The 24,644-nt window shown below is 45.2% G+C and overlaps 2 protein-coding genes and 1 non-coding gene across 4 annotated transcripts in view; 2 read left to right on the plus strand and 1 right to left on the minus strand.

The window, feature by feature from the left end:
* Lsm12 (LSM12 homolog) overlaps nucleotides 1–15,821 on the minus strand; it is a 22,859-nt gene extending 7,038 nt beyond the window's left edge. Inside the window, exons 1-2 of the mRNA XM_031352844.1 lie at nucleotides 15,560–15,821; nucleotides 13,475–13,608 (exon numbers count right to left, since the gene is read on the minus strand). Coding sequence (XP_031208704.1) covers nucleotides 13,475–13,608; nucleotides 15,560–15,683 — 258 coding nt within the window. The 5' untranslated portion in view covers nucleotides 15,684–15,821. The remainder of the gene's footprint in view (nucleotides 1–13,474; nucleotides 13,609–15,559) is intronic.
* Nucleotides 15,822–18,932: 3,111 nt separating this feature from the next.
* On the plus strand, nucleotides 18,933–23,536 carry G6pc3 (glucose-6-phosphatase catalytic subunit 3). 2 transcript variants are annotated; one of them, XM_031350821.1, is made up of 7 exons: nucleotides 18,933–19,006; nucleotides 19,170–19,409; nucleotides 21,510–21,616; nucleotides 21,986–22,076; nucleotides 22,262–22,380; nucleotides 22,596–22,737; nucleotides 22,933–23,536. In XM_031350821.1, the coding sequence occupies exons 2-7, from the start codon at nucleotides 19,192–19,194 to the stop codon at nucleotides 23,294–23,296; spliced, it is 1,041 nt and encodes a 346-aa protein (XP_031206681.1). In that variant the 5' UTR covers nucleotides 18,933–19,006; nucleotides 19,170–19,191; the 3' UTR covers nucleotides 23,297–23,536. The 2 variants fall into 2 exon arrangements, with proteins under 2 accessions (XP_031206681.1, XP_031206680.1); XM_031350820.1 differs by having other exon boundaries at nucleotides 18,966–19,409.
* On the plus strand, nucleotides 21,251–21,390 carry LOC116079419. Its single transcript, XR_004113972.1, has one exon. It is a non-coding gene; the product is annotated as a small nucleolar RNA SNORA7 (small nucleolar RNA).
* Nucleotides 23,537–24,644: the final 1,108 nt, after the last annotated feature.

Raw genomic sequence — 24,644 nt, forward strand, 5'->3', positions numbered from 1 at the left:
TAGCCCTGGCTGTCCTGGAAAATCCTCATTCTTATCTAGCAACAAACAAGCTTTCAAAATCAAGATTCCCATGCCTCACTTTTCTAGCTGAACGCTCCTGAACCTGAAAGTGCCAGTAAACCATTGCTCTGGGCCAGGTACAGCATCACACACCTGTGGACCCAGCTTCTTGGGAGGAGGGCTGAAGTGGCATTACTTGAGCCCAGGCTGCACAATATGGCAAGGCCCAATCTATTTTAAATTTTAAACATATGGAAGCTAAAGACAGACAAACAGACAAAAGAGAGATGACGGGGGTGGGGGGGCAGGGTGGAGATCTCCTTACAATTTTGGACAGCTGGAAACTAAGCCATCCAGCACTGCATGTGAAGCTGTGTCCTAGAATCCAATGCTGAATCAAAGGGTGCTGGCCACACCCTCAACAAGTGTTCTTGCTACATCTTCCAGTTTCACCAACAAGAGTTAACTCTAGGGTTAGTGAGACAAATGGCTCCGTGGTAAAAGTACTTGTCACCAAGCCTGATGATCTGTGTGGAAGAAGAGAGTGACTCCCTTAAGTTGTCCTCTGACTTCCACATAAGTACTGTGGCATGTGGATGCCCCAATACATTCATACAATCAAGAAACACAATTAAGCCGGGCGGTAGTGGTGCACACCTTTAATCCCAGTACTTGGGAGGCAAAGGCAGGAAGATTTCTGAGTTTGAGGCCAGCCTGGTCTACAGAGCGAGTTCCAGGACAGCCAGGGCTACACAGAGAAACCCTGTCTCGAAAAAAAAAAAAAGAAAAAAGAAACAAGAGAGTGAGGTCTAAGACCGACTAGAGTTTCAATCTGTAGGACTAACATGGTGGGAACAGAAAACCAACTTCTTTCACCTCCACAAAGAGTACTCATACGCCCTGGAAATAAATTCTTAAAATTCATCGTTTTTTTCTTAAGTCTAAATCACTGTTGGAAATGGTTATAAATTTGGATACATAAGATATTTGGGTTCCAGCAAGATGGCTGAGAGAGTAACAGTGCTTGCTCTAAAAGCCTGATGACCCAAGGTTGATCCCTGGAACCGACGATGGAAGGAAATGCCCAAAAGCTGTGCTCTGATCTCTACGCCTACAATCTCATTCTCAAGTATGATGCACACAATAGTATCTCATGCACACAACAGTAATAAAATATTCTGAAAAAGGGAACTTTAGTTGAGTGCAATGGCCTGTAGTCTAATTTATGGATTCTAGAAAAGGCCAATAAAATTGTCTTCAGTTTTCTATCAGTTGATGAACCCACTTGGCTCCATCAATAGTTCCAAACCCAGATGACTTGGTTAAAATCAGAGGTTAAAAGACAAGAATATAGGAAACAAACACACGTGTTAACAGGGATGGGAGAGGTTGGGGATGAGAGTAACAGAACAGTAACAGCACTGCATACATAAATGAAGATGTCAAAGAACAAATTTAATTTAAACAACAAAAAACTTTACAGAGACCAAGATGATACCAATAAAAGCCCTTATAAACATATATGGGCTTATATACTTATATACTTATAAACATATATGCAGTTGGCGTACAAAAAGTAGTAAGGGAGGCAGGGTGTGTACAGCCAGCTGCCTGCCCAGCCCTCTTTTTGCAATCCAGGACTGACGTGAGCTCAAGGCCAGCCAGGCCTACATAACAGGACCGTGGGGAAAACACGAAGGAAGACTGATGACACTGCGGATCACACATAATCTCCTTCAGCATTTCAAAGAACACAAATTCACTAGAAAGCCATTTAATTCAGCTGATAAAAATAGGCATGTCTTGTCGGGCGGTGGTGGCGCACGCCTTTAGTCCCAGCACTTGGGAGGCAGAGGCAGGTGGATTTCTGAGTTCTAGGCCAGCCTGGTCTACAGAGTGAGTTCCAGGACAGCCAGGGCTACACAGAAAAACCCTGTCTCAAAAAAACAAAACAAAACAAAAACAAAACCCTAAGACTAGAGAAAGGTAAATCCAAGGAAGCTTCCCACACTCCACTAAGATCCATCAGTGCTTTGCTGTGGTGAACAACACTACAAATTCAACTTGCTGTGTAAAATTCATCACAGGGAACCAGAACCCAGTCAGTCAATATATATTACAAGCAAAAGTTTATGTTTAAATTGGTTTAAAACACAAACATGTGCCAGTAAAGCCACAGGCTCTGCCAACATCACTGGCAGTTACAGAAACCACTTCAGCTCTTAAGTACCAATGACAATGATTTCCCAGTCTTAAGGTTCTGAAACCAAGGTTTGTTGTCAAACTTACCCTGTCTCTGTCAGAGAGAAACCCAAGTGGAATGCAAGCTGAAAGTGACCTCAACAACTTTTCCCAGAGAACAGATACTCAACACAGCCATCTCACAATAGAGCCATTAAAGAAGCTCTGTGAGAAAGGTGAGATAGCACCATGAGTACTCACAGATATAAGATATTATTTTAACACTATGGGTACAGAGAAGGCAGCTTATGGGTTGTTTTAAAACAAAAAAACCAAAAATATATAATCCAATCCTTCCTGTAGCCAATTGAGCTCATTGCTTCTTCCCTTTTTCATATAAATTTTATTATATGTTTAAGGTATACAATATGTTGTAAAAAACATAGTGAAAAAGGATCACTATTAGTGGCTAACTAAGTTCCCATATCCAAACCAGACTTAGTAGTGCATAGCTATAATCTTGGCCCTTAGAAGGTGGAAGCAGGACAATTATGAGTTCTAAGCCGCCTGGAATAAACAGCAAAATCACCGAAAAACACTACCCACCACATAGCCATCACTCTATTAGAAATCTGTCTTGCTAAAAGAACTGCTAAAGAGGATGTGAATCCTAAAGGGAATATTTTCCAAACAAATGGCTAAGCATGTTGACTCATGCCTGTAATCCCAGCACTCAGGAAGGACCAAGAGTTCAAGGCCAGCGTTGGCTCCAAAGTTACTTAGGGGCATGTGTGAGGGAGTGATGCAGTTGCCCGGGCTGACCTTGAACTTTTTAAGTCTTCCTGCCTTAGCCTGACGTACACCAGGCTGGATTTTAATAAAACTTTGTTCCTACTTTTGTTCACTAATGTATCCTCTTAAAAAAAAAACCCTAAATACTGTACAATAAACAGAAGATGACCAACAATATCTGAGTTACAAAACAAACAAAGCTAGGGAGATGTCTCAGCTCCTAAAGGCATTTAGTAGCAAACCTGACCAAAATAATAAAACACACACACACGCACGCACGCACGCACGCTGGGACCCACATGGTGGAAAGAACTGACTCCCCTAAGTTGTCCTCTGAATTCCACATACATGCTGTGGTGCACGCATGCAAGCAAGCAAGCATTATGATATATACACAAGGAATAATAATGTAATAACAAAAAGCTACCAGGTGAGGTAGCATATACATGTAATCTCAGTGACCCTGATGAAGGATGCAGAAGAATCTTGAGTTCAAGGCCAGCCTCAGCTACACAGTGGAACACCTCACTAACAACACCACACCACCAAGTCAGGAAACTGGCAATATATTTCGGCAAGTAAAGGCAATCACCACCAAGCCTGATGATATGAGGGTGGTCTCCAGGACTCCACGGTGGAATGAGAACTGTTCTTCAAAGTTGTCATCCGATTTTCACACACACACTCACGCTCACATAGCTTGTACCCACAGAAAAGTGCACAAAATAAAAGTAAACAAGCATATGATGCATACTGTAAGAATACATTGATTCTTGACCAATGAATCAGTGCTGCAGACACAGCTCAGAAGTACAGCACTTGCCTAGCATGCATGAAGCCCTACATTCCCTCCAATACCACAAAGTGTTTTGTGCTTTTTCCCAAGGCGTTTAACAGTTTCTTCTCCAGCCCTTCTAATTTAGCTCAGTGACAGAAGACAGACAAGCTGAGTAATGCCATTTATTTTCCAAGGTCACATATGGGAAGCCTTCACTTAAGCTCAATATGCCAAGGGTCGCTGAACCACAACTAGGAGCCAAATCCAGCCAACTACCCGCCTGAGATAAATTTTACTGGAGCACAGTCATACCTTTTTGACTACATATAGTCTACGAAGGCAACAACGACTAGTTTTGTCTATTACAGGACGGTTCTCAAACCCTAGGAGAGTGACTGCCTGGCCCTTTTCAGGAAAAGGACTGTGGCCTCCTTTTCTATGCTGTTATAGCCACAGATCTGTACCTACAAGGGACAGTGCACTTAGCATGCACAAAAGTCTGGATTCAATTACCAGAATACATCTCGAAAATGCTGACATCCCTCAATACTCCCAACAAATGTGAGATTCCTTGGGGAAAGGACATTTCCCAGTACCTGGAAAGGAGGGAGAACAAAAGAGAAGGTAGAAAGAGCCAATCAAAGCTCACAGTTCCCAGCAGTGAAATGACTTCTATGGTCACACAGTTCCTTACAAGTCCTTCCAGAGCATGGTGCACACACCTGAGCCCAGCACTAAGAGACTGAGGAAGCAAGACAACAAGTTGAGGATGGCTTGGGCTTTCTAAGAGACTCGTACTCTACACTCTGTCACACCATACTTTTGGTACAGTGTGTGGATCCCTCACTGTTCATCTCCAGGGCAATAGCCAGCATTTTCCTAAGCTAGCCTAGAGCTTCCAGTGCTAGTTGTCCTTAGCCAGAAAACAAAGCTAATTAGACCATCCTCTTAACACTGAAAGCAATACCACCAATGGACCCACCATAAAATCCATACTTTCAACTGTCACGTCTGGGTCAAAGAGGTGACACAAAATTTTATGGCCCAACTCTGTCAATTACAGTGCTCACAATTTGTCTTTTCCTGCAGGCAGTGATTCTTCATCACACACACATGACACTGAGAAGGCGCCTTGGTAATTAGTGGCCTAAGGAGGGCCCTGGAGTCAGCTAGCTGACACTCAGCCGAGTCACAAGCTCTGTCTGCAGCGATGGCTCTTCTATCAGGGCTCTGTAAGGTGGACCCTCTAGTCTTAATGACAGGGAAACTGATTTTCAAAGAACCAGCCCTTCTTAAATACCAGCCAATCACTACCCGTCTGACACTATTCACTTAGCATAAATAACCCTTGCCATTCAACATCAAGGAGCTCGTCCTCGCCACTTCCCAACTGCATCTCAAGACACATCCATGACAGTATCTGCCCAGAACCAGGTACCCATCCTACTGGCAGACTAAACACCAGGAGCCAGAAAAGTTAGAGCCAACAGAAAACTTTTCCTTGGTTAGGGGAAAGCATATGCTAGGCATACATGAAAGACCCTAGTTTAATACCCAGCCCTCAAAGCAGGGAAAACTATTTATTGCTCAAAACCAGTGGCTTTTTCCCATCCTTCATTTATGTATCTTCCCCCATGTACCAAATACACATACCAAAGAGATGAGGGTGGGGTGCTTGCATAGTATATGTAAGGCCCATGGATTTGATCCCTAATACTATGGAATAAAAATATATACTCATAACTAACTGTAGGGTGATCAGGGATACTTCTGATCCTACTTGGTTATTGACACCATACTTTACATCACTGTCAAAATGTAGTGGGGAGGGGGAGGGTGGCTCAGTGATTACGAGCACCAGCCGCTCTTTCAGAGGACCTGGGTCCAATTCCCAGCACCTAGATGGCAACTCACAACTGTTTGCAACTCTAGTTCCAGGGCTTCAGACACCCTCACACAGACACACATGCAGACAAAACACCAATGAACATAAAATAAAAACAAACTATATGTTTAAAAAAAGATACAAGCTGAGCAGTGGTGGTACACACCTTTAATCCCAGCACTTGGGAGGCAGAGGCAGGTGGATTTCTGAGTTCAAGGCCAGCCTGGTCTACAGAGTGAGTTCCAGGACAGTCAGTGCTATACAGAGAAAAATCTGTCTCAGAGGGGGAAAAAAAGGGGGGTGGGGGTGGGAGGGGGGCTGGAGAGATGGCTCAGCAGTTAAGAGCAGTTACTGCTCTTCCGAAGGTCCCGAGTTCAAATCCCAGCAACCACATGGTGGCTCACAACCATCCATAATGAGATCTGATGCCCTCTCCTGGTATGTCTGAAGACAGCTACAGTGTACTTACATATAGTAAATAAATCTTAAAAAAAAAAAAAGACATATAATAAAGGGAACTGCTTGCTAGTGGGTTAGGCTCACAAACAGACTGCATTCAAGTAACTATCAACTACTCAGTAATGTATTCAAACTTGGGAGTTTAATCACCAAATCACCAGAAAATTACAAGGTCATGATTCTTAGCTGTGTAGCTAGTAAAATTCAAATTAACAACTAAGTCAGTATGTCCTTCACTGTGATACCACACTTAAAATGTGTTTTTAATAAAAAGAAATCTGGGCTGATCAGAGGCAGGTAGATGTAAGTTTGATACCAGCCCAGTCTACAAGTTCTAGGTGCTGGGAATCGGACCCGGGTCCTCTGAAAGAGCAGCTGGTGCTCATAATCACTGAGCTGTCCCCTCCCCCACTACATTTTGACACTGATATGTTAAGAAAAACTGTCTCAAAAAATCAAAACAAAACAAAAACAAGAAAGAAAGAAAGGAAGGAAGGAAAGAAGGAAGGAAGGAAGGAAGGAAGGAAGGAAGGAAGGAAGGAAGGAAGGAAGGGACCACCAACTAACCTGACTTTTCCACATTCTCAGCTTTATCACCGGCAGGCACTGACCCCTCTAGATTTATTCCTTCACCATCACTGCCAGGCCAATAAGCAATCTGCATGGCTCTGGTTCTATCTGGCCACTGATTACTAATCATGGAACACAGATCAGAAACAGATCTGAAAAAGCTAACAAACCAGTCAAGGGTTTGGGAAGGGAGGTGAATCCTTAACTTCTCAATAACCGTGGATTTCCCTCCAACACATCAAGATGATGAGAGATTTATATAACATGTAAGTAAGGTACTGTATGCCTTCATTTTCCAGACATGTTCAGTTTTCAGTCCATGAACTACACTTCTTCCAGAACAGCTATGAATTGGGCCCAATGCCATATCACAATGTCAAAAGGCTGGACGCCTAACAAAATGTGTGTTGGCTTTGGCTGGGTCAAATCTCTAAGAATCCCACAGGGTTTTGGAAAAGCATAGCCACCTAGATTCTGTGATCCTCACTCTGTTCTTTAATACTCAGGCTGATGTTTGATACACTATGCCAAGTGATAACATTGTCCTAGAAATCCCGTTTGTTCTCCATCATTTATACACTATTTGTGGTAACTAGTACAAACTTGATACTCTTCAATCTTGGACTGGCAAACCCCAGTTTCCAGGTGAATGACAATAACATCATTGCTCTTAGCTGTCTTCCCTTTGCTACACTGTTCCCTTTCCTTGGTCCCAAAAATCAATCCAAGAAAGAATCAATTTGGAAGACCAAAACCTGGCACTGTAATGCATACCTGTAAGCTCATCATTCAAGAGGCTGAGCCAGAAAGATTATGAATTCCAAGCCAGACCATCTTAGGCTACAAGAAACCATACTAAGGGTGGTAGATGAGACTAAGAATGTAAGCATGCTCAAAGCTCTAGATTTGATTCTCCAGTATTCCTTAGTCAGGTATGTTGGCACATACCTGAAATCCTAGCACTTGGAAGGTAGAGACAGGAGGATCAGAAGTTTTAGAGTCATCTTCAACTATACAGTGAGTTGGAGACCAATCAGGGTCTACATAAGACACTGACTCAAAAAAATAAAAAGAGAGAGAATGAGCTACAGTGCAAATAATGGTTACCTTGTATATGTTCTTGTTCTTTTCCTTGAAATATTCAATCAGGGAAGGCTGAATCCTGTAACATGGTTCGTTACCATAGAGAAGATAATGAGGAGGACTCACTCAGCAGTTCAGCAGTTGCCCAGCATTCTCTGGGCCCTAAATTCAAACTCCATCCAGCCCCCTGGTCCCCAAAGACATTCAAGACTTCTCCTTTCTACAATCCCACTGTTACCTCTAAGCTTCCTCTTCCATACTGCTGCTAGGGTTAGACAGAAGACTTCTTCGTTGCCTGGCAGTAATAGCACACACCTTTAATCCTAGCGCTTGGGGAGGCAGAGGCAGGAGGAACTCAGGAGTTTGAGGCCAGGAGAGTGAGAGTGAGTTCCAGGACAGCCAAGGCTACACAGGGAAACCCTGTCTCGGAAAAACAGAGGAGAAAGAGAGAGAGAGAGAGAGAGAGAGAGAGAGAGAGAGAGAGAGAGAGAGAGAGAGAGAGACTGACTTTGTCTAGGGCCCTGCTAATCTAAAGCAAACTGGCTCATTTCCAGAAGTCACTACTTTATATGTTCTTTAGATGAGCTATTACTTCCTTTAAAAGCTCATCTCTTGTATTTCCTGCTAGACTGATGCTAACAGTTATCTGGTTTGTATCAACAGGCTTACTTAAGTAGAGAGCACTTACTTAGGTAGAGTGCTATGTCAGGAAGATGAACCAGGATACATGTATCTCCCACTGAAGTGTTAAATGAAAATAGTACTTGCATCCAGACTATAAATCCCTGATGCCCTGTATTGTATCGGCTTTCTTCCAGGCATCTCAGAATATTACTTCTCTCCCACATACTTAAACACCTTTTAACATTGGGAAACTCCAATCCTCTGTTCTTAGAAACAGACAAGCTGGGCAGTGGCAGCACACATGCCTTTAATCCCAGCACTTGGGAGGCAGAGGCAGATGGATTTCTGAGTTCAAGGCCAGCCTGGTCTACAGAGTGAGTTCCAGGACAGCCAGGGCTACACAGAGAAACCCTGTCTTGAAAAAAAAAAAAAAAAGAAGGCCAGCTTGGTCTACTTACTTAGCAAGCTCCAGCACAGCCAGACAATATAGTGAGACCCCGTCTTAAAAATAAACAAATAGGGGCTGGCAAGATGGCTCAGCAGGTAAGAGCACTGACTGCTCTTCCGAAGGTCCTGAGTTCGGATCCCAGCAACCACATGGTGGCTCACAACCACCCGTAATGAGATCTGACGCCCCCTTCTGGTGCATCTGAAGACAGCTATAGTGAATTATGCCAGAGTGAGTGAGGCTGGAGTGAGCAGGGCCAGTAGAGGTCCTGAGCTCAATTCCCGGCAGCCACACACATGATAGCTCACAGCCATCTGTACAGCTACAGTGTACTCATACCCAGAAAATAAATAAATCTTTAAAAAAATAAATAAACAAGTAGCAGTGCCTTGTGTGTGGTAGGTAAGCACTCTACCACCGAGCTCCATGCTCAATCTCAAGAGTTTTTTATGTTACTCAAGCAATGTGTAACAGCCACTCAGATTACGTTTAGTAAGAGCCCAGCAGGCAATCCATCTGAATCAGTCTCCAAGGAGGAATGGTAGAGCATCATGAAATGTCGGTCAGACAGCTTATTCATAAACACCTCTGCAAATAAAGAATGACACGAAGCCAGAGACAACCAAACCCTTCAACCCAACTTTTGGTTCCTGACTTCTCTTTCCAGTAAATCTTTTCCACAATAGGCAAGTGAGCTGTATAAGTGTAAGAAAAATAGCGTTCTGGTGTTCCCAAGCTAGTGAGTGATTCTTGCTGCTTTTTAAAAATAAAAGTCAGTAATCAATGTTTACAACAATGTTAGTAAATAAATAAGACTAACCAGCAAAGCCAAGTAGTGATGCATACCTACAACCTCAGCACTTGGAAGTTAAGGCTCAGAAGTTCAAGGTCATCCTGAGCTAGAGTGGGCTTGAGGACAACCTGAGATCCATGAAAACCTGCCTCAAAAAATCAAAATAAATTAAAACAAAAACAAACCAACACTAAATAGCACCAAGCCAGCAATAAAAGCAAGGGTAATCCACAAATGAACATAAGCAAGAGTTGCTACGATTTGAGGTTAAATATCAAAAGAATTCTACTGTAATGGCACATGTGTTTACATGCTCGGTACCCATAGAACAGCACCACACACACCATCCAACCCTTCTAAGTGGTGGTACTTGGTCTCAAGGACAGGAATCTCTTTTTATTTTTCAGTATCTTTTGAGAAAATCATCCTCTTTCTGATAATCATTACTATTCAGTAAGGTCCAGAGAAGAGACTTTTCATACAGAGGTTAACAGCCTGTAGTTCTAACACCCCAGGAATAAATCACTTCACTCAAATCTTTTAAAATTTCATAAACTCTAACAGAGGCCACCCAAAGAGCTTCAATATCCTAGTAGGACGAATCTGACTGAGCCAAGGCTTTAAACATCTATAAGCTTCAAACCTGGGACAGCCAGAATATAACTACCCTTGAGATGAAACCTAAGACCCTTCCAAATCTATCCTTAGCCATGACTGAAAAAAAATGCCGGGCAGTGGTGGCGCACGCCTTTAATCCCAGCACTTGGGAGGCAGAGGCAGACAGATTTCTGAGTTCGAGGCCAGCCTGGTCTACAGAGTGAGTTCCAGGACAGCCAGGGCTACACAGAGAAACTCTGTCTCGAAAAACTAAAAGAAAAAGAGAAAGAAAAGGAAAGGAAAGGAAAGGAAAGGAAAGGAAAGGAAAGGAAAAGATGTGGCACCTCCTTGAAATCTGATGAGGGAGCTCCAGATTACTTGTAAACGCCATTCCCCAGCCTCTATCTACTGCTGCAGTTTCCTAACTGTTTCCTTGCTTTGCTCAACTGCAGCACATTCCCTAGAGAGGCAAGAGAACATACATTGTTACAAGACTCCTCTACAGGGAAAAACTTCAGGCCAAGCTAATCCCAGACAGCTGCTACTAAACTGAAGGCCTAACACACATCCAACAAGTTGTCCACTAAGCACCTACTCTGTGCAATACACTCAAAAGTGAACCTAGGGGTGTGCTCAAGGCTGGAGTGCTTGCCTAACATACACAAGGCCCCAGTACTAAATAACAGCAGCATTGTATCAAACAAAACAAAACAAAACAAAAAAACAACAAAAATAAAAACCCCACTGTGAACCTAACAGGTATGAAATGCATTAAGTTTGACAAGACAGACATTAGACAGGTAAACGAACAGCATGTAATTACAAAAAGCTATACAGAAGGTAACTGTAGGGCACAGTTCACCCAGGACACATTACTGTTGTCCAAGTGTAAACTAAAAGCATGTCCTTCACTCTGGAAACCTGCTGCAAGTGTGCTGTAAGCTATCAGACGGGAAAGACCCGATCCCACGAAGAAATCATGGCTACAGATTACTTTAGGCCAACTGAGCAGAGATTTCTTGGAAGAGGTGCTGTCTATGGAGTCCTGGTAGTTAAGTCTCCAGCTATTCTGGAAGAACATTCATTCCAAGTAGAGGAGACACAATAGGTTCTAGCAAGGCTAGGTTGGGGCTATCACTACTGATCAACATTTTGTTTGACTAATTGAACTGAAGAGTCAAAGATGTGATGTGGAATTCCCATAAATCAACTTGGACATGCAAGACGAGAATGATTAATATCCCAAATATTTGATACAAAATTTCTCCATGTAGCCTTGGCTGCCCTGAAACTTACTGTATAGACCAAGCTGCCCTTGAACTCAAAAGAGATCTATCTGACTGGCTCCAGAATGTTGGGACTAAAGGCATGAGCCACCACAGGTTATGGCTCTCAAAGGTTTTATATCACGAATCTCCTAACGTATGAAACACTCTGAATTTTCATCATAAGATACAAATATCCATAACACATAACTCCAGGTCAACAGGCAACACCCCTTACTATCCATGCCACCACCAAAAATTAACACAGTCTGGGTTTAGAAAGGGGGTTAAGGGGAAAGACAGATGGGAGGTGAATCAGTTGAAGTGCTTGCTATATAAACAGGAGGCCACGATTTCAACTCCTAGGACCCACGTGAAAGGCTGGGTGTGATGGCTTGTGTCTGGATTTTCTGCTCTGAGGAAGAGACAAACAGAACTCTGGAGTTTTCTAGCCAGCCCGTCTAGTGATCACCAGATTCAATAAGCTGTCTCAAAAAATAAAATGAAAAGTAAGAAAGGAAGACATTCTATGTCAACCTCCAGCCTCCAAATGTATTCACACTAGTGCTCTTTATGAAGGACAAAAGCCAGCTCTAAACTCTTTTGAGAATTAAGATTAGGGTGGGTAGAGGCTGGAGAGATGGCTTAGTGGTTAAGAGCATTTGATGCTCTTCTAGAGGATCTGAGCATCAGGTGGCTCACAGCTGCCTATCAGTCTAGCTCCAAAGGATCTGATGCCCTCTTCTGGCCTCCAGTACTTGAACACATACAACATAGAGTATACACAGGTTGGGTACGACGACATATGCCTTTAATCCAAACACTTGAGAGGCAGGTCAATCTCCATGAGTTCAGGGACAGGTTGGTCTATATTAGCAAGTTTTGAGCAAACCAGCAATAGAGATCCTGTCTCAAAATAATGACCAAAAAAATCACAAACAAATGAAAAAGTTATTATTATTTTTTTGTATACTGTTCCAGTCTAGAGTCTGCTATGTAAACCAGGCTTGTCTTGAATTTTCCAAAATCCTCTTACCTTTGCATCCTGCATGCTAGGACTACAAACATATACCACCATGCCCAACTTTCAAGATACTTGTATTTTTTTTTCACCTTTGTCCGGTGAAAGCTGACCTCAAACTCATTCTGCAGCTGAGGATTACTCAAACTTCTGAAATTCCTGTGTCTATCTGTCAAGTGCTGATATTGCAGGCTTGTACCACCATTTTTCTTTCTTTCCTTTCTTTCTTTTTTTTTTTTTTTGGTCCTTTTCAAGACAGGGTTTCTCTGTGTAACAGAGCCCAGGCTGTCCTTGAACTCAAAAGACCTGCATTTCTCAGCCTCAGCCTCCCAAGTGCTGGGAATAAAGGTGTGCACCACCATCCTGGTTCGAAGGTATTTCTTAAGGTGTAACAAAGACGTTCAGAAATAAAGGGGGGTGGGAAGTTACACAAATATACTTTAGAAAAGATACGAAACCAGGTACAGTAGCACTCGTAATTTTAAAACTTGGGAGATCTGAGTTCAAAGTAATTATTACAAAGTTTACATAGCAAAGTTCAAGGCCAGTCTAGGCTACATGAGACTGTCTCATACAAACCAAAAAAAAAAGTTGGGGAAGAAGTAAGTTGGTAGAATGTTTGCCTAGCATTCAGGAAAAAGGGCCTGTGTTTGATCCTATCATCACTTAACTGTGTGTGATAGCACTTGCCTGTAATCTCAGCACCTGGGAGGCAGAGTCAGGAAAATCTGAAGTTCAGAGTCATCCTTAGCTATATATTAAGTTCAAGGTTAGCATAAAATGCACAAGGACTGACTCAAAAGGGAAGAAAGAGAGTAGTCCCTGCCCTACCCCAAGGGGAAAAAAAAAAAAGAATACCACAATGGTAAATCAATAAAAAAAAAAAGCACAAAAGAACAATGTATACATCACCAAAAGCTGGAGAGCACCCCTCCTTCCCAACACTTCAGACAGCTAGAACTGTCCTTGAGTCCTTACCTTACTAACATTGAGTGAAGCTAGGGGAGGAGGGGTTTCTGTTCGATCATTAATTATTTCCACTTCTGAAACATACTGTAAGTTTATAAGCAAGATGTCTGCATGGTTGGGCTTTCCACTGGAAGAGGGACATTCTGGTGAGAAAATAAAGTTAAGGAAAATAGAACAAAGGAACATTGCACAAGTAGCATATACAACAATCCAAGTGGGAGGGAGGTGGTGTCATGTACCTTTAATTCCAGCACTCAGGGAGGGCACAGGCAATTGGATGTCTGTGAGTTTGAGGCCAGCTGATCCACAGAGGGAGTTAAAAGACAGCCAGGGCTACACTGAGAAACCCTGTCCCCCAAACCACACACACACACACACACACACACACACACACACACACACACACACGCACGCGCACGCACGATACTAGCCTATAGGAAAAGCACCCCCAAGCAAGCCTCATAGGAATCTTAGCTCTCAACAAACCTCCATCACCTTGCTCCTGCCAAATGCATAAGCAAAGGATCTCACATTTTTCAATGCCATAAACTGCCAGAAACTGAAACCCTCAAAAGAGTTCCTGTAACTTTCTCCATGGGTTTTATGGGAAGAAATGCAGTCTTGATGCCAGATGCACTGTTTGTCTTTAACTTAAGAGCCATAAAGAAGTGCCAGTGCTTTCAGGTTTGGGGTAGCACTAGAATCTCCCTGAATCTAGAGAGTGCTTCTCACTAATTCAGATTTCATGTTCTTTCTTTTTTCAGTTTCTTTTTCACACTTGAAATTTCCCACTTTTCAGAGGCAAAACTACACCTTTGGGAAGGAAACTACCCAAGACAAGACCTCATTCATTCATTCATTCATTCGTTCGTTCATCCATCCATCCATTCATTCATTTTCCAACCATTTACTAAGACCCTGCTGCATGTCAGATAAAGAGAGTGAGCCTTCCTTTTAAGACTGTTCCAACTATGTCACCAAAGGAAGAGGTTTTAGGCCAAGTGTGATCTCTTGTCTTTAAAATAACACACACAAAAGAAGCCGTTCTTGTTGAATGCTGTTTATGAAGAAATCTTTCTGAGCTGGAAATCAACAACTCACAATTAAATTAAAAGGCAGCAGGCTCCGTAAGAAACTTCATTTTAAAGACAGAGGCTACCTTCTAAAAATAATTCGAGTAAACCCACCTGTAGCTCAAATAAAGGGGGAGGCAGAGGTTCATTTATTCCAACCAGGAAGCGTTTTGTTTTCCAACAGTGAGTTGGTGGAGTAATTCAGAAATCATTCCCACCCCAAGAGAGCAGGGTCACCTCTTCCACGCAGTTTAACACTGGTACTTTCAAAAAAAGAAGCACGTCGCTATGGAATGTGTTGAACTGAACAGAAGCCCATACTGTCATACACATAAACCCCTGAAAAACGTGGCAAGTCCTTTCTAGATCAAGCCTCCAATTCCAATACCTCCTAAGCAACAATTTTCAAATGACTGAGAACACACAGTGACACCAAGCATACACGACCCTAGCAAAATTCCCCACCAGTTCAGATACAAACTCTGTCCCGCACTTCCCATCCTCAAACTGGCAAGACCCATTAGACCACCATCCCACCACCGCCCTTTCTTGAATCAGATCTAATCAGCAGACAGTCCACTCGTAAAGTCAATACCCTTACCCCACTAGCAGTTCCTGACCCTACACACCCCTCCCCATAGAATTTTACCGCTCCCCATTCCATTCGGGCCCCAATCTCCAGCCCTCTCCCCACCACTACCCCCTCCCTTAATCAGGGAGTCCCCTTAACACATCGTCCCCTCCCGAAAAGCCACCCGAGTGTCAAGCCCCGCTCCACCCACCAGCCCTCAGTTGGGGCCCAGCTCCCACAAGGGGTGGGAGACAAGGGTCCCCAAAGTGGACCGAAAGGCCCGCGGGAGGGGGAGGGGAAACTCACGGCCCTGCGCATGCGCCCGGGGCACCGCGGTAGCCGGTCGCCCCTAGGCCGGGAGAGGGCCCTAGCTGCCGCCGCCGTCCCCCGCCCCCCCACCACCGCACCTACACGCCGGCCGGGCCTCGGGGTCCAGGCAGAGAAGGATACTTAGAGCCAGCATTTTGGACTGGTAGTCGAAGGCTACCACCTCGCCCTGCAGCCGCTGCTCCTGGCACGTCCGGCACGACACCTGGCTCCCAACGCTGAAGTACTCGCCCGGAGGAGCCGCCATCTTGGGAGAGCAGCCGCGGCCGGCGGCGGCGGCGGCAGCAGCGGGCGAAAGCCGGGCCCCCAGCAAGCGCCGCGACGCGACGCGCGAGGCGTGCTGACGTCATGCGCAGGGGCGTGGCCTGGCGCTGGGTGGAGCGGGAGCCTAGGTGGAAGAGGAAATAAAGAGGAATCTTGAGTACAGTAAAAATGTGCGGCTGCCGGTCTGCTTGACTAAGTGCTTGCAAAGCTCTTTTGGAAGCTAAGGAGATAAATACATATGAAGGCTAAATAATTTACGTAGGACGAAATGGAGGAAGGGAAAGCAACTGGAGTCTCGCTTAAGCCCACACCTTACACAAAAACGTTTAATGAATGAACTCTATAAAATATTATCCTCATTTGCATACGAAGAACCAGAAGCTCACAGGACTTAACAGGACTCACTCAAAATGATTATAACCAATTATAAAGCAGTCGAACAAAATACACTAGCTGTAGGGTCAGGCAAACTAGAATCTGAGGCCATTTACCAAATACTATGACTGTAAGCAAATTAGCAAACTTATGCTTCTTTGGTGGGATTTAAATACCACTTAGTGAGCATGTGGCATCCCATCAAGGAAGGAATCAATATCCTCATTTTACAGATAAAGAAAGGAAGTCTTAAAATTGTCAGGGTCACAAAACTGGCAAAGCCGTGATTTTGAGTCTAACAAAGGTGTTATATTCACTGGCCTCTCTCAGATAATAACATTTGCCTCCTAAAGCAGTAAGGAGGCTTAAGTGACATAATTTGTACATGCGTGACATATAGTATCTAAATAAATAATAGTAACCCTGTGATCTCAGATAGCCAAGTAAAAGGAAGAACAGCTCTGGGATGTAGCCCAGTCAGAGTGCACATATCCATTCTCAAGGCCTGGGTTCAAGTCTCAGCACCAGTAGAAACATACATGCATACATACATACACGGGAGACTGGGAAAGTCCAGAACAGGGAATGGTAATAATAACAATGTCCCCTCCCAATAATATCCTTTTGATATTACAATACTGACTAACCTCATGGAAGGAACTGTGCAGGTGCACTTTTAAACCTCCCAGCACCCGCCGCCATCCTTCACTCACCCCCTCCCACAATATAAAAATCTGAGAAACAGGTTGACCTTTCTCTAGTTTAGTGAGAGGCAAAGAGCCAGCTCTGGCACTGAGTGAGCCTGAACAAAGTTCAAAAGTGTTTCCTTGTGCTCCAACAGGCAAAAACTTCCTTGTGTTGGAAGCATTGGTACAATCGTTATAATAGGAATAAAAATTCTTCTCCATGCTTTTGTCTTTTTCAGAAGAATGTTCTGGACCCCATAACAAGTCTCTTCTCCAGGCAGGAAGGAGGGGGTGCTGGGATTGAACCTAGGACCTGGCACCACCACTAACGTATATATTTTCATCCCTGACCCCACTTTTTTATGACATTGTAATTAGTCTCCTCTTTTTCTCAAGCACATCTCTGAAACTCTGAATCTGTACATAGAATTTTTTTTTCTATACATGCAAAGAGAAGACAGAGCTTATGTTAGGCCCAGTAAAAACTTAACAGCTTCTAATTAAAATAAATGATTTTTTTCTGTTTGTTTTGTGTTTTGGAGACAGAGTTTCTCTGTGGTAGCCTCAGCTGTCCTAGAACTCATTTTGTAGTCCAGGCTGGCTTCAAACTCACAGGAATCCACTTGCCTCAACTTCCTGAGTGCTGGGATCAAAGTTCTGCGCCAGCCACCACAACCCAGCTAAAATAGAATGCTCTTAATAATATATCATAATAAAAGTTGCCGGGCAGTGGTGGTACATGCCTTTAATCCCAGCACTTGGGAGGCAGAGGCAGGTAGATTTCTGAGTTTGAGGCCAGCCTGGTCTACAGAGCGAGTTCCACGACAGCCAGGGCTACACAGAGAAACCCTGTCTTGAAAAAAAAAAAAAGTTTTGTAAGTGGGCTTCTCTGTTTCAAAGTGTCCTTCAGGACCTTTCACTTAATGGAAGTTCCTCTATGACATCTTTGATTTGCCACATCACTTATTGGGTCCTCATTACATAAAGTAAGAATTACTTGAACATAAGTACTACAATACCAAAGGAGCTGATCTCATTATTGAATGTCCAGTTAGGGGCTAGAGAGATGGCTCAGTGATCAGTGAGTGATCAGAGAGTGATGACTCACTGATTGCCTTTCCAAAGGGCCTGAGTTCACGTCCCAGCAACCACATGGTGGCTCACAACCATCTGTAATGGGACCTGATGTTCTCTTCTGGTGTGTCTAAAGACAGCACAGCGTGCTCATCTAAATAATAAAATAAATATTTTTTAAATATCTAATCAAGTCGGCAGTAGAGGCAGAAGCAGGGGGGTCTCTATGAGTTAGAGGCCAGAGGACAGTTCAATCAGCAAAGTGAGTTCCAGGACAGCCAGGACTGTTACACAGAGAAACTCTGTCTCAAAAAACTAACTAATTAAAAAAAATAAGTAAATAAAATTCTAATTGACTAATCGATTAAATAGCAAATGCAGCAGGGATGACAAAGGGATGATCCTAGATCCAGATTTCATGACACTACTCAGAACTACACACATTTAAACTTTTTTTTTTTTTTTTATGGTTTTTTGAGACAAGGTTTCTCTGTATAGCCCTGGCTGTCCTGGAACTCACTCTGTAGACCAGGCTGGCCTCGAACTCAGAAATCCACCTGCCTCTGCCTCCCAAGTGCTGGCAATAAAGGCGTGCCCCACCACCGCCCTGCTTGGAAATACTATGATTTACCTGCCCAGTGAGGGTTTTAAATGGCAGATGGGTGGTAGGAGTGAGAGCAAGGCAAGTTTCTCGCACATAACACACACACATGTTAAACATTTGGTTCTTGAAGGAAGACATGGATGAAGTAGAATGGGAGAATCCTGAGCTAGAGACAGGTAGATGTCGCCTAAGAGTGTGCACAACGCAAGGCAGGCTTTGACTCCCTTTTCTCCAAATGGTCTAGATTTGGGAGAAATGGGTAGTGATGTTGGAAAACAGAGGTCAGATCCAGAAGATACCCTGGCCCTGGAGATTAGACATCGTCTTCGCAGCAGCAGAACAAGGAACCGGGACACACAGCTGGTCCCTAGGTTCATCGGTCCCCTGACCCGGAACAGCAGCGGTCTTTTGCACTACGCCGGCAGCCTACGTGCTAGCAACAGCGGCCACGTGGGGCCCTGAGGAAACGCCTTCGAAAAGGTTTGTCCCCTCCGCTGTCCAGTAGAGAGGAAGGCCGAAAAAGAAAGCCGGAGGAAACAGTACCAGCTACGGCTCCAACTCACGCGTGTCAGGGACTGCGGGGGCGGGGCGGGGCGGGGGTGGGGCTTGGCTTAGACCCCTGGCGGGGAGGGCGGGGCCGGGGGCTAGAAAGGGTGGGCTGTAGAGGGCAAGCAGGTAGCCACTTCATTTCTGCTAAGATTCTCGACTTGCTCCCAACAACGGGCTCCAGCCTGGAGGACTCCTGACTCGCCATGGAGTCCACGCTGAGCGCCGGCATCATGATGGCTGAAGCACTACAGAACCGGCTTCCCGGGCTAGAGAATATGTGGCTCTGGGTCACCTTTATGGGCGATCCTAAGAACCTCTTTCATTTTTACTTCCCCGCGGCCTACTACGCCTCCCGCCGCCTGGGCATCTCCGTGTTCTGGATCACCTTCATTGCTGAGTGGCTCAACCTTGTCTTCAAGTGGTAAGACAGAAAGAAACCTTCGGGCATCCTGGTCCCATATCCCTTTGGGGCCCTGATCTCCCTCAAGTAGTTACCTCAAAGGCAATGCTACCTACTCTTATCCCTTTAGGCCCTCATCTTCACCTCAAGTTTATATCTTGGCCACAGACTTCACACTTCACCCATCTATCCTCAACTGTCCCAATCAGAGAAAGGACTTAAGGGGCGTGTTCAACTGCAAATACAGTCTCCGCCTCAGACCTACTGATTTCGTAATTCCAAATTTAGTTGTAGTTGGAAACCTGCATTTTAGCAATTATTGCTAGAAATTTAGGTAGCCAAAAATCTTCTTTCTTAGCTGAACATTTTATTCATCTATCCATTTGTTTGACATTAAGCTAGACACCAGTTTCATTAAGATGTAGTTCCTGGTTTGGGCTCAAAAGCATAGGCAATGCTTGAAGACTTACTAGAAATACAGAGTCTAAGACCCCAGGCCAGATCTGCACTTTAACAAGGCCTCCTGGTTATAATGTGCTTAGTGAAGTTTAAAAGACACTAAATGGTAGGTAGTCACTAAAGGGAATCCTTACTGTCCCTGCAAGGAACATCTCCCTTCTTTCCCCAGTAGTTAATACAGCTTTCTTATTCTAAGAAGCCAGTGGTCCCATATTACTGGGCCTCTTGCAGCCCTTAGGGTTTATCTGTGCCACCATGTTTGTTTGCTTGTTTGTTTTTCTGTCTTTTCGGAGTATGGAAAGGAGTTACTACACACAGCTGTTGCCCAGGCCCCAGCCTTGAAGTAGGAAGCAAGGGTCATAAAGAGACACAGAATAGGCTAGAATGACACTCTGAAAAGCAGACTAGAAATCCCTCTCCCTCCTGCCCTTCTCCACAAGAGCTTGTAAACCTAAAAGCGGTTGTCTAATCATTTCCTTCTGGCCTAACGGCCCCTATCCTAGGCTCGGTGCTGTCTCCTCCCTCGGAGTCTTGATAAGCCCAGTACTTAATATCCAGGTAACAAAGCCTCTAGTTATTCTCCTCCTCCTTCACTGAAAGTCTCCCCACCATCCAACCCAGAATGATGGTCCGTCCTCCCACCTGTCTCCCCAGTGCTGGGATGACAGGTGTACTCTAGCATCCCTGACCCCATATTCACTGTATAGCTTTGTGGTCAGCACTTTGCTTCCTTCCTTCCCATCTTGTCTCTTTCTGGCCACAGCTGCCTATTCTACGAGGGGTTTTTCAGAGGCTAGACAAGCACCTGCCAGACCAGGGGAGTTAGATTTTTTTTCCTCCCCTTAGTCTTTCTCAGGCTCCTCTGTACATACCCTCCTCCCAGTTTCTCACTCGAGGCTCACCCTGTATAATTCAGGAATGGCTAATTCATGCTGGAACCAGGAAACTGAGAGTGGGAACAGGGATAGGCAAAGAAATCAGGGAACCAGGGCCTGAGAAAAGCCAGCTGGGCAATAGGAGGGATAAGAGTGGGACCCATGTCTCAAAGCACATGTATACATACCCCTACATGGTCTGTCTGTCTGTCTGTCTCTCTCCAACCTCTGGCCTCCATATCACTTTTCAAATTTTTTTTTTAAAGATTTATTTATTTGTTATATGTAAGTACATTGTAGCTGTCTTCAGACAGACTAGAAGAGGGGGTTGTTACAGATGGTTGTGAGCCACCATGTGGTTGCTAGAAATTGAACTCAGGACCTCTGGAAGAGCAGTCAGTGCTCTTAACTGCCGAGCCATCTCTCTAGCTCCATATCACTTTAAAAGGAAAAATGTGTGCTTTATTGTGTTCCAAACATTAAAAAAAAAAAATCATGGAAAAGTAATAACTAGAATTGGAGTACCCTGACCTCTTGGGATCGCGTCTGGAGAGTGGCTAGTATTCTACCAGCTTCGGATGCAAAAGGGAGAACAAGTCTCGCAGAGGTACCCATTCCATTGCCAGTTTGCTCGGTAACTGGTGATTGGAAGACACTCTGCAACATCACTGAAGAAAGAGAGAGAGAAAAAAAGAAAGAATCAGAGTACCCTTCTGAGGACACCAAGCAGGCCCTCCATCCCCTAGCAAAGCGTGTGTTATATGGTCTTGTTTCTTGTGTCTTCCAGGTTTCTGTTTGGAGACAGGCCCTTTTGGTGGGTGCATGAATCTGGGTACTCCACCCAGACTCCAGTTCAGATCCACCAGTTCCCTTCTTCTTGTGAGACTGGTCCAGGTGGGAAAAGTTCCAACTTCTTCCCATCCCTGCTGTGGTTAAGGTCCGGGTAAACATTTCTGTATACTCCAGTTAGGGTGGTCCAAACAGGCCCAGCCTCTCAGTTCCTGGTCCAGCAAACAAACTCTGGGGAGATCAGGTTGAGTGACATGGCTCATGTCAGCTGTTCACCTCATAAAGCCAGAGACGTAGCAAGGCAGGAGCTCGGGAGCTATGGCCTTTACAGAAAGGCATTGGGCAAGAGGGAGTGATTGGCCAGTACTGAGGAAAGCTGCCTTTACATCCGAGGGAGAATGTCATGAAGGGTCACCATGGGCTCCTGGGATTCTGCTCTGTTTTTTCACCATGAACTTCTGGATCTCCCGGCAGGCAGCCCCTCTGGCCACTGCATGATCACAGGCGCAGCTCTTTGGCCCATAATGACGGCCATTTCTTCTCAGGTGGCTTCTCGGTCCCGCAGGTATGACCTTCATATGGTCCACTAGTAGGAGCATTCTGGATTCCAAAATCTCTACAGCGTGATAGTTTGGGAGTTGGAGTTGTGGTGACCTGGGGGTGTTGGCTCAAACTCTTAAGGGTTTAGATGCTAGAAAAAGTCAAGCCATGTTGGACATCCCTTGAGCCATTTGTCTCTCTTCTTTCCAGCCCCTGGGTGAGGGTGATTCCCAGCCTGGCTTATTGCACCTTCCTATTGGCAGTCGGCTTATCTCGGGTCTTCCTCTTAGCACATTTCCCTCACCAAGTGTTGGCCGGCCTTATAAGTGGTGAGCAACTGGGGCAAAAGGGTGGCCCAAGAGGGTGTCTTTGGCATTGGGAGGACCAGTCTAGGAACTTCCCAGCATTCCCAGCTTCTGTAGAGCCAACCTCAAGGTCCCCACCTCTTAGTCTTAGTTTGTTCTCCTGTTGAGATGAATTGCAGGTGAGGGGGTCGGGTCATTTCCCCAAACATCTTGAAACTGTTTTTGCCCTGTTCCCTTAGGTGCTGTCCTTGGCTGGCTAATATGCCCCCGGGTGCCCATGGAACGGGAACTTAGCTTTTATGGGTTGACTGCCCTGGCCCTCATGCTGGGTGCCAGCCTCATGTATTGGACTCTCTTTACACTGGGCCTAGATCTTTCCTGGTAAGTCCTGCTTTGGAGTCTGGGCACATGCTCTGTCCTGTCTCACTTGTACCTAGATGATGACCTCTGGTTGACTATAGAAGGATGCCTTGTTTCCAGACATAATCCATGGGAGCAGCCCCCTTTCGAGATGGCTACAAGCCAGTGGCTCTCTGGATTCCAGGCTCTCCTGGCAAAGACTCTTCTTCCCCACAGGTCCATCAACCTGGCTACCAAGTGGTGTGAACGGCCTGAGTGGGTGCACATGGACAGTCGGCCCTTTGCCTCCCTGAGCCGTGACTCGGGATCTGCCCTGGGTCTCGGCATTGCCCTCCACACTCCCTGTTACACCCAGATACGGCGGACACACCTAGGGAATGGCCAGAAAATAGCTTGCTTTGTGCTGGCCATGGGGCTGCTGGTCTTCCTAGAATGGCTGGGTCACCCACCTCAGATCAGCCTCTTCTACATCTTCAACTTCCTCAAATATACCCTCTGGCCATGCCTGGTCTTGGCCCTTGTGCCCTGGGTGGTGCACGCATTGAGTGCCCAGGAAGCTCCGCCCATTCGCTCCTCTTGATGTGTTTTGCCTCCCTCGCCCCAAAGACAACACTCCTTGACCACCACACTCTGAGAGACAGCCCTTCTCCTGGGCTCCGGAGCAGGCCTGCTCACCTTGAACTTCATCTCTGTCTCATGCTTTGCAGTCTTAGCTCCTTTTAAAGAAGGACTTCAGTTTCCATGAGGCTAAGCCATTCCCCAGGAGGCCTGGTGGGGAGCTACTCAGGAAGGCCCCAATAAAGCCCTTGAAACTTGTGAATTCTTTTCTTGTCTGTGCTAACTCTCCACCAACCTTGCCTCTATAAGTACCAATGGAGCCTCCAACCCATTCCTGACTCTACAAAGACAAAAGTAAAAGGGGGCTGGAAACTCAACTGGGACCACCCCCCTCCCTGCCAAGGCCATAGCAGACATCTCTTGAGATATGGTAGTGACAGTTCAGTGGAACCCAGCCTTCCCCAGTAGGACGGAGATCTCCCACCCTGGCCTCCAGCTTCTCAGATTGAATTCTGGTCCAAGGCTGGAAAAAAAAGGCAGCATTTTGGTTAGGAAAGGTTAAGAGAACTTTTACTCCCATTTGGGAACCCACAGAACAGACATCACTCCCATTAGGCACTGCCACAAACAAGTTTATTTATACAAAGTCAAACAGTGTTAGGATACAAAAAACTTAACTAAAATCCATGTCCAGGGAGCCAAAGCAGGAGTGGGTTTACATGTGATAAGGCCAGTCCACAGGGAGAGTGAGGGGCCAGCAGCCTCTGGCTCAGTGCAAACACACAGCAAACTAACAGTGGTGGGGCTCCCCAGCTCCCTCAACCCTGCTCTGGCCCCATCCACACAGTATGGAAACAGATAGCTGAGCCCTGGGGATGTGCTATAAGGGGAGGAGGAATTGGCCCTCTAGGAGCCATTTCCCATCTTTGGTTTCCTACAGGCTAGACCACATTCACTGGAAGTCTGTGGGCTCCATCCTCTGGACACAGGGCTACTGTAAAAGATGGACAGCTCTTAACAACCTCCTGCTGAGAGCGAGTACCCCCCCACCTCCAGGGGGCAGGGGTGGCAAGGTAGGGGCAGGGTGGCTTCTAGACAGGGTTCTGGACCTGTCCATTTTAGAACTATGTCCATCCTGTCTATTCTCTTTCATGATCCCCAGGTTTCAAAGCAAAAAGGCTCCAGAAGGGAACTGGGATCTCAATCCTTCTGCTTGCAGCAGTTTGACAAATGGTAAAAATCTGGTCCAAAACATCAAAGGGGCTTGTGTGAACGTGAAGCCCCCACACAGGGTCTACCTTCTTCCCTCCTTATGCTGCTCCAGCACAAGGCCAGGAGTTTAATAAAGTGGAGAACCTGCCTGAATATGC

The sequence above is a fragment of the Mastomys coucha genome, unplaced genomic scaffold (genome assembly GCF_008632895.1).
Source record: "Mastomys coucha isolate ucsf_1 unplaced genomic scaffold, UCSF_Mcou_1 pScaffold5, whole genome shotgun sequence".
NCBI lineage: Eukaryota > Metazoa > Chordata > Mammalia > Rodentia > Muridae > Mastomys > Mastomys coucha.

Bases quoted from the DNA above. Each gene is read 5' to 3' on its own strand.
- G6pc3 (XM_031350821.1), top strand. From the start codon at position 19,192: ATGGAGTCCACGCTGAGCGCCGGCATCATGATGGCTGAAGCACTACAG. The intron at 22,077-22,261 runs GTATGACCTTCA...TCTTCTTTCCAG, and splicing joins GTGGCTTCTCGGTCCCGCAG to CCCCTGGGTGAGGGTGATTC. The intron at 22,381-22,595 runs GTGAGCAACTGG...CTGTTCCCTTAG, and splicing joins GTTGGCCGGCCTTATAAGTG to GTGCTGTCCTTGGCTGGCTA.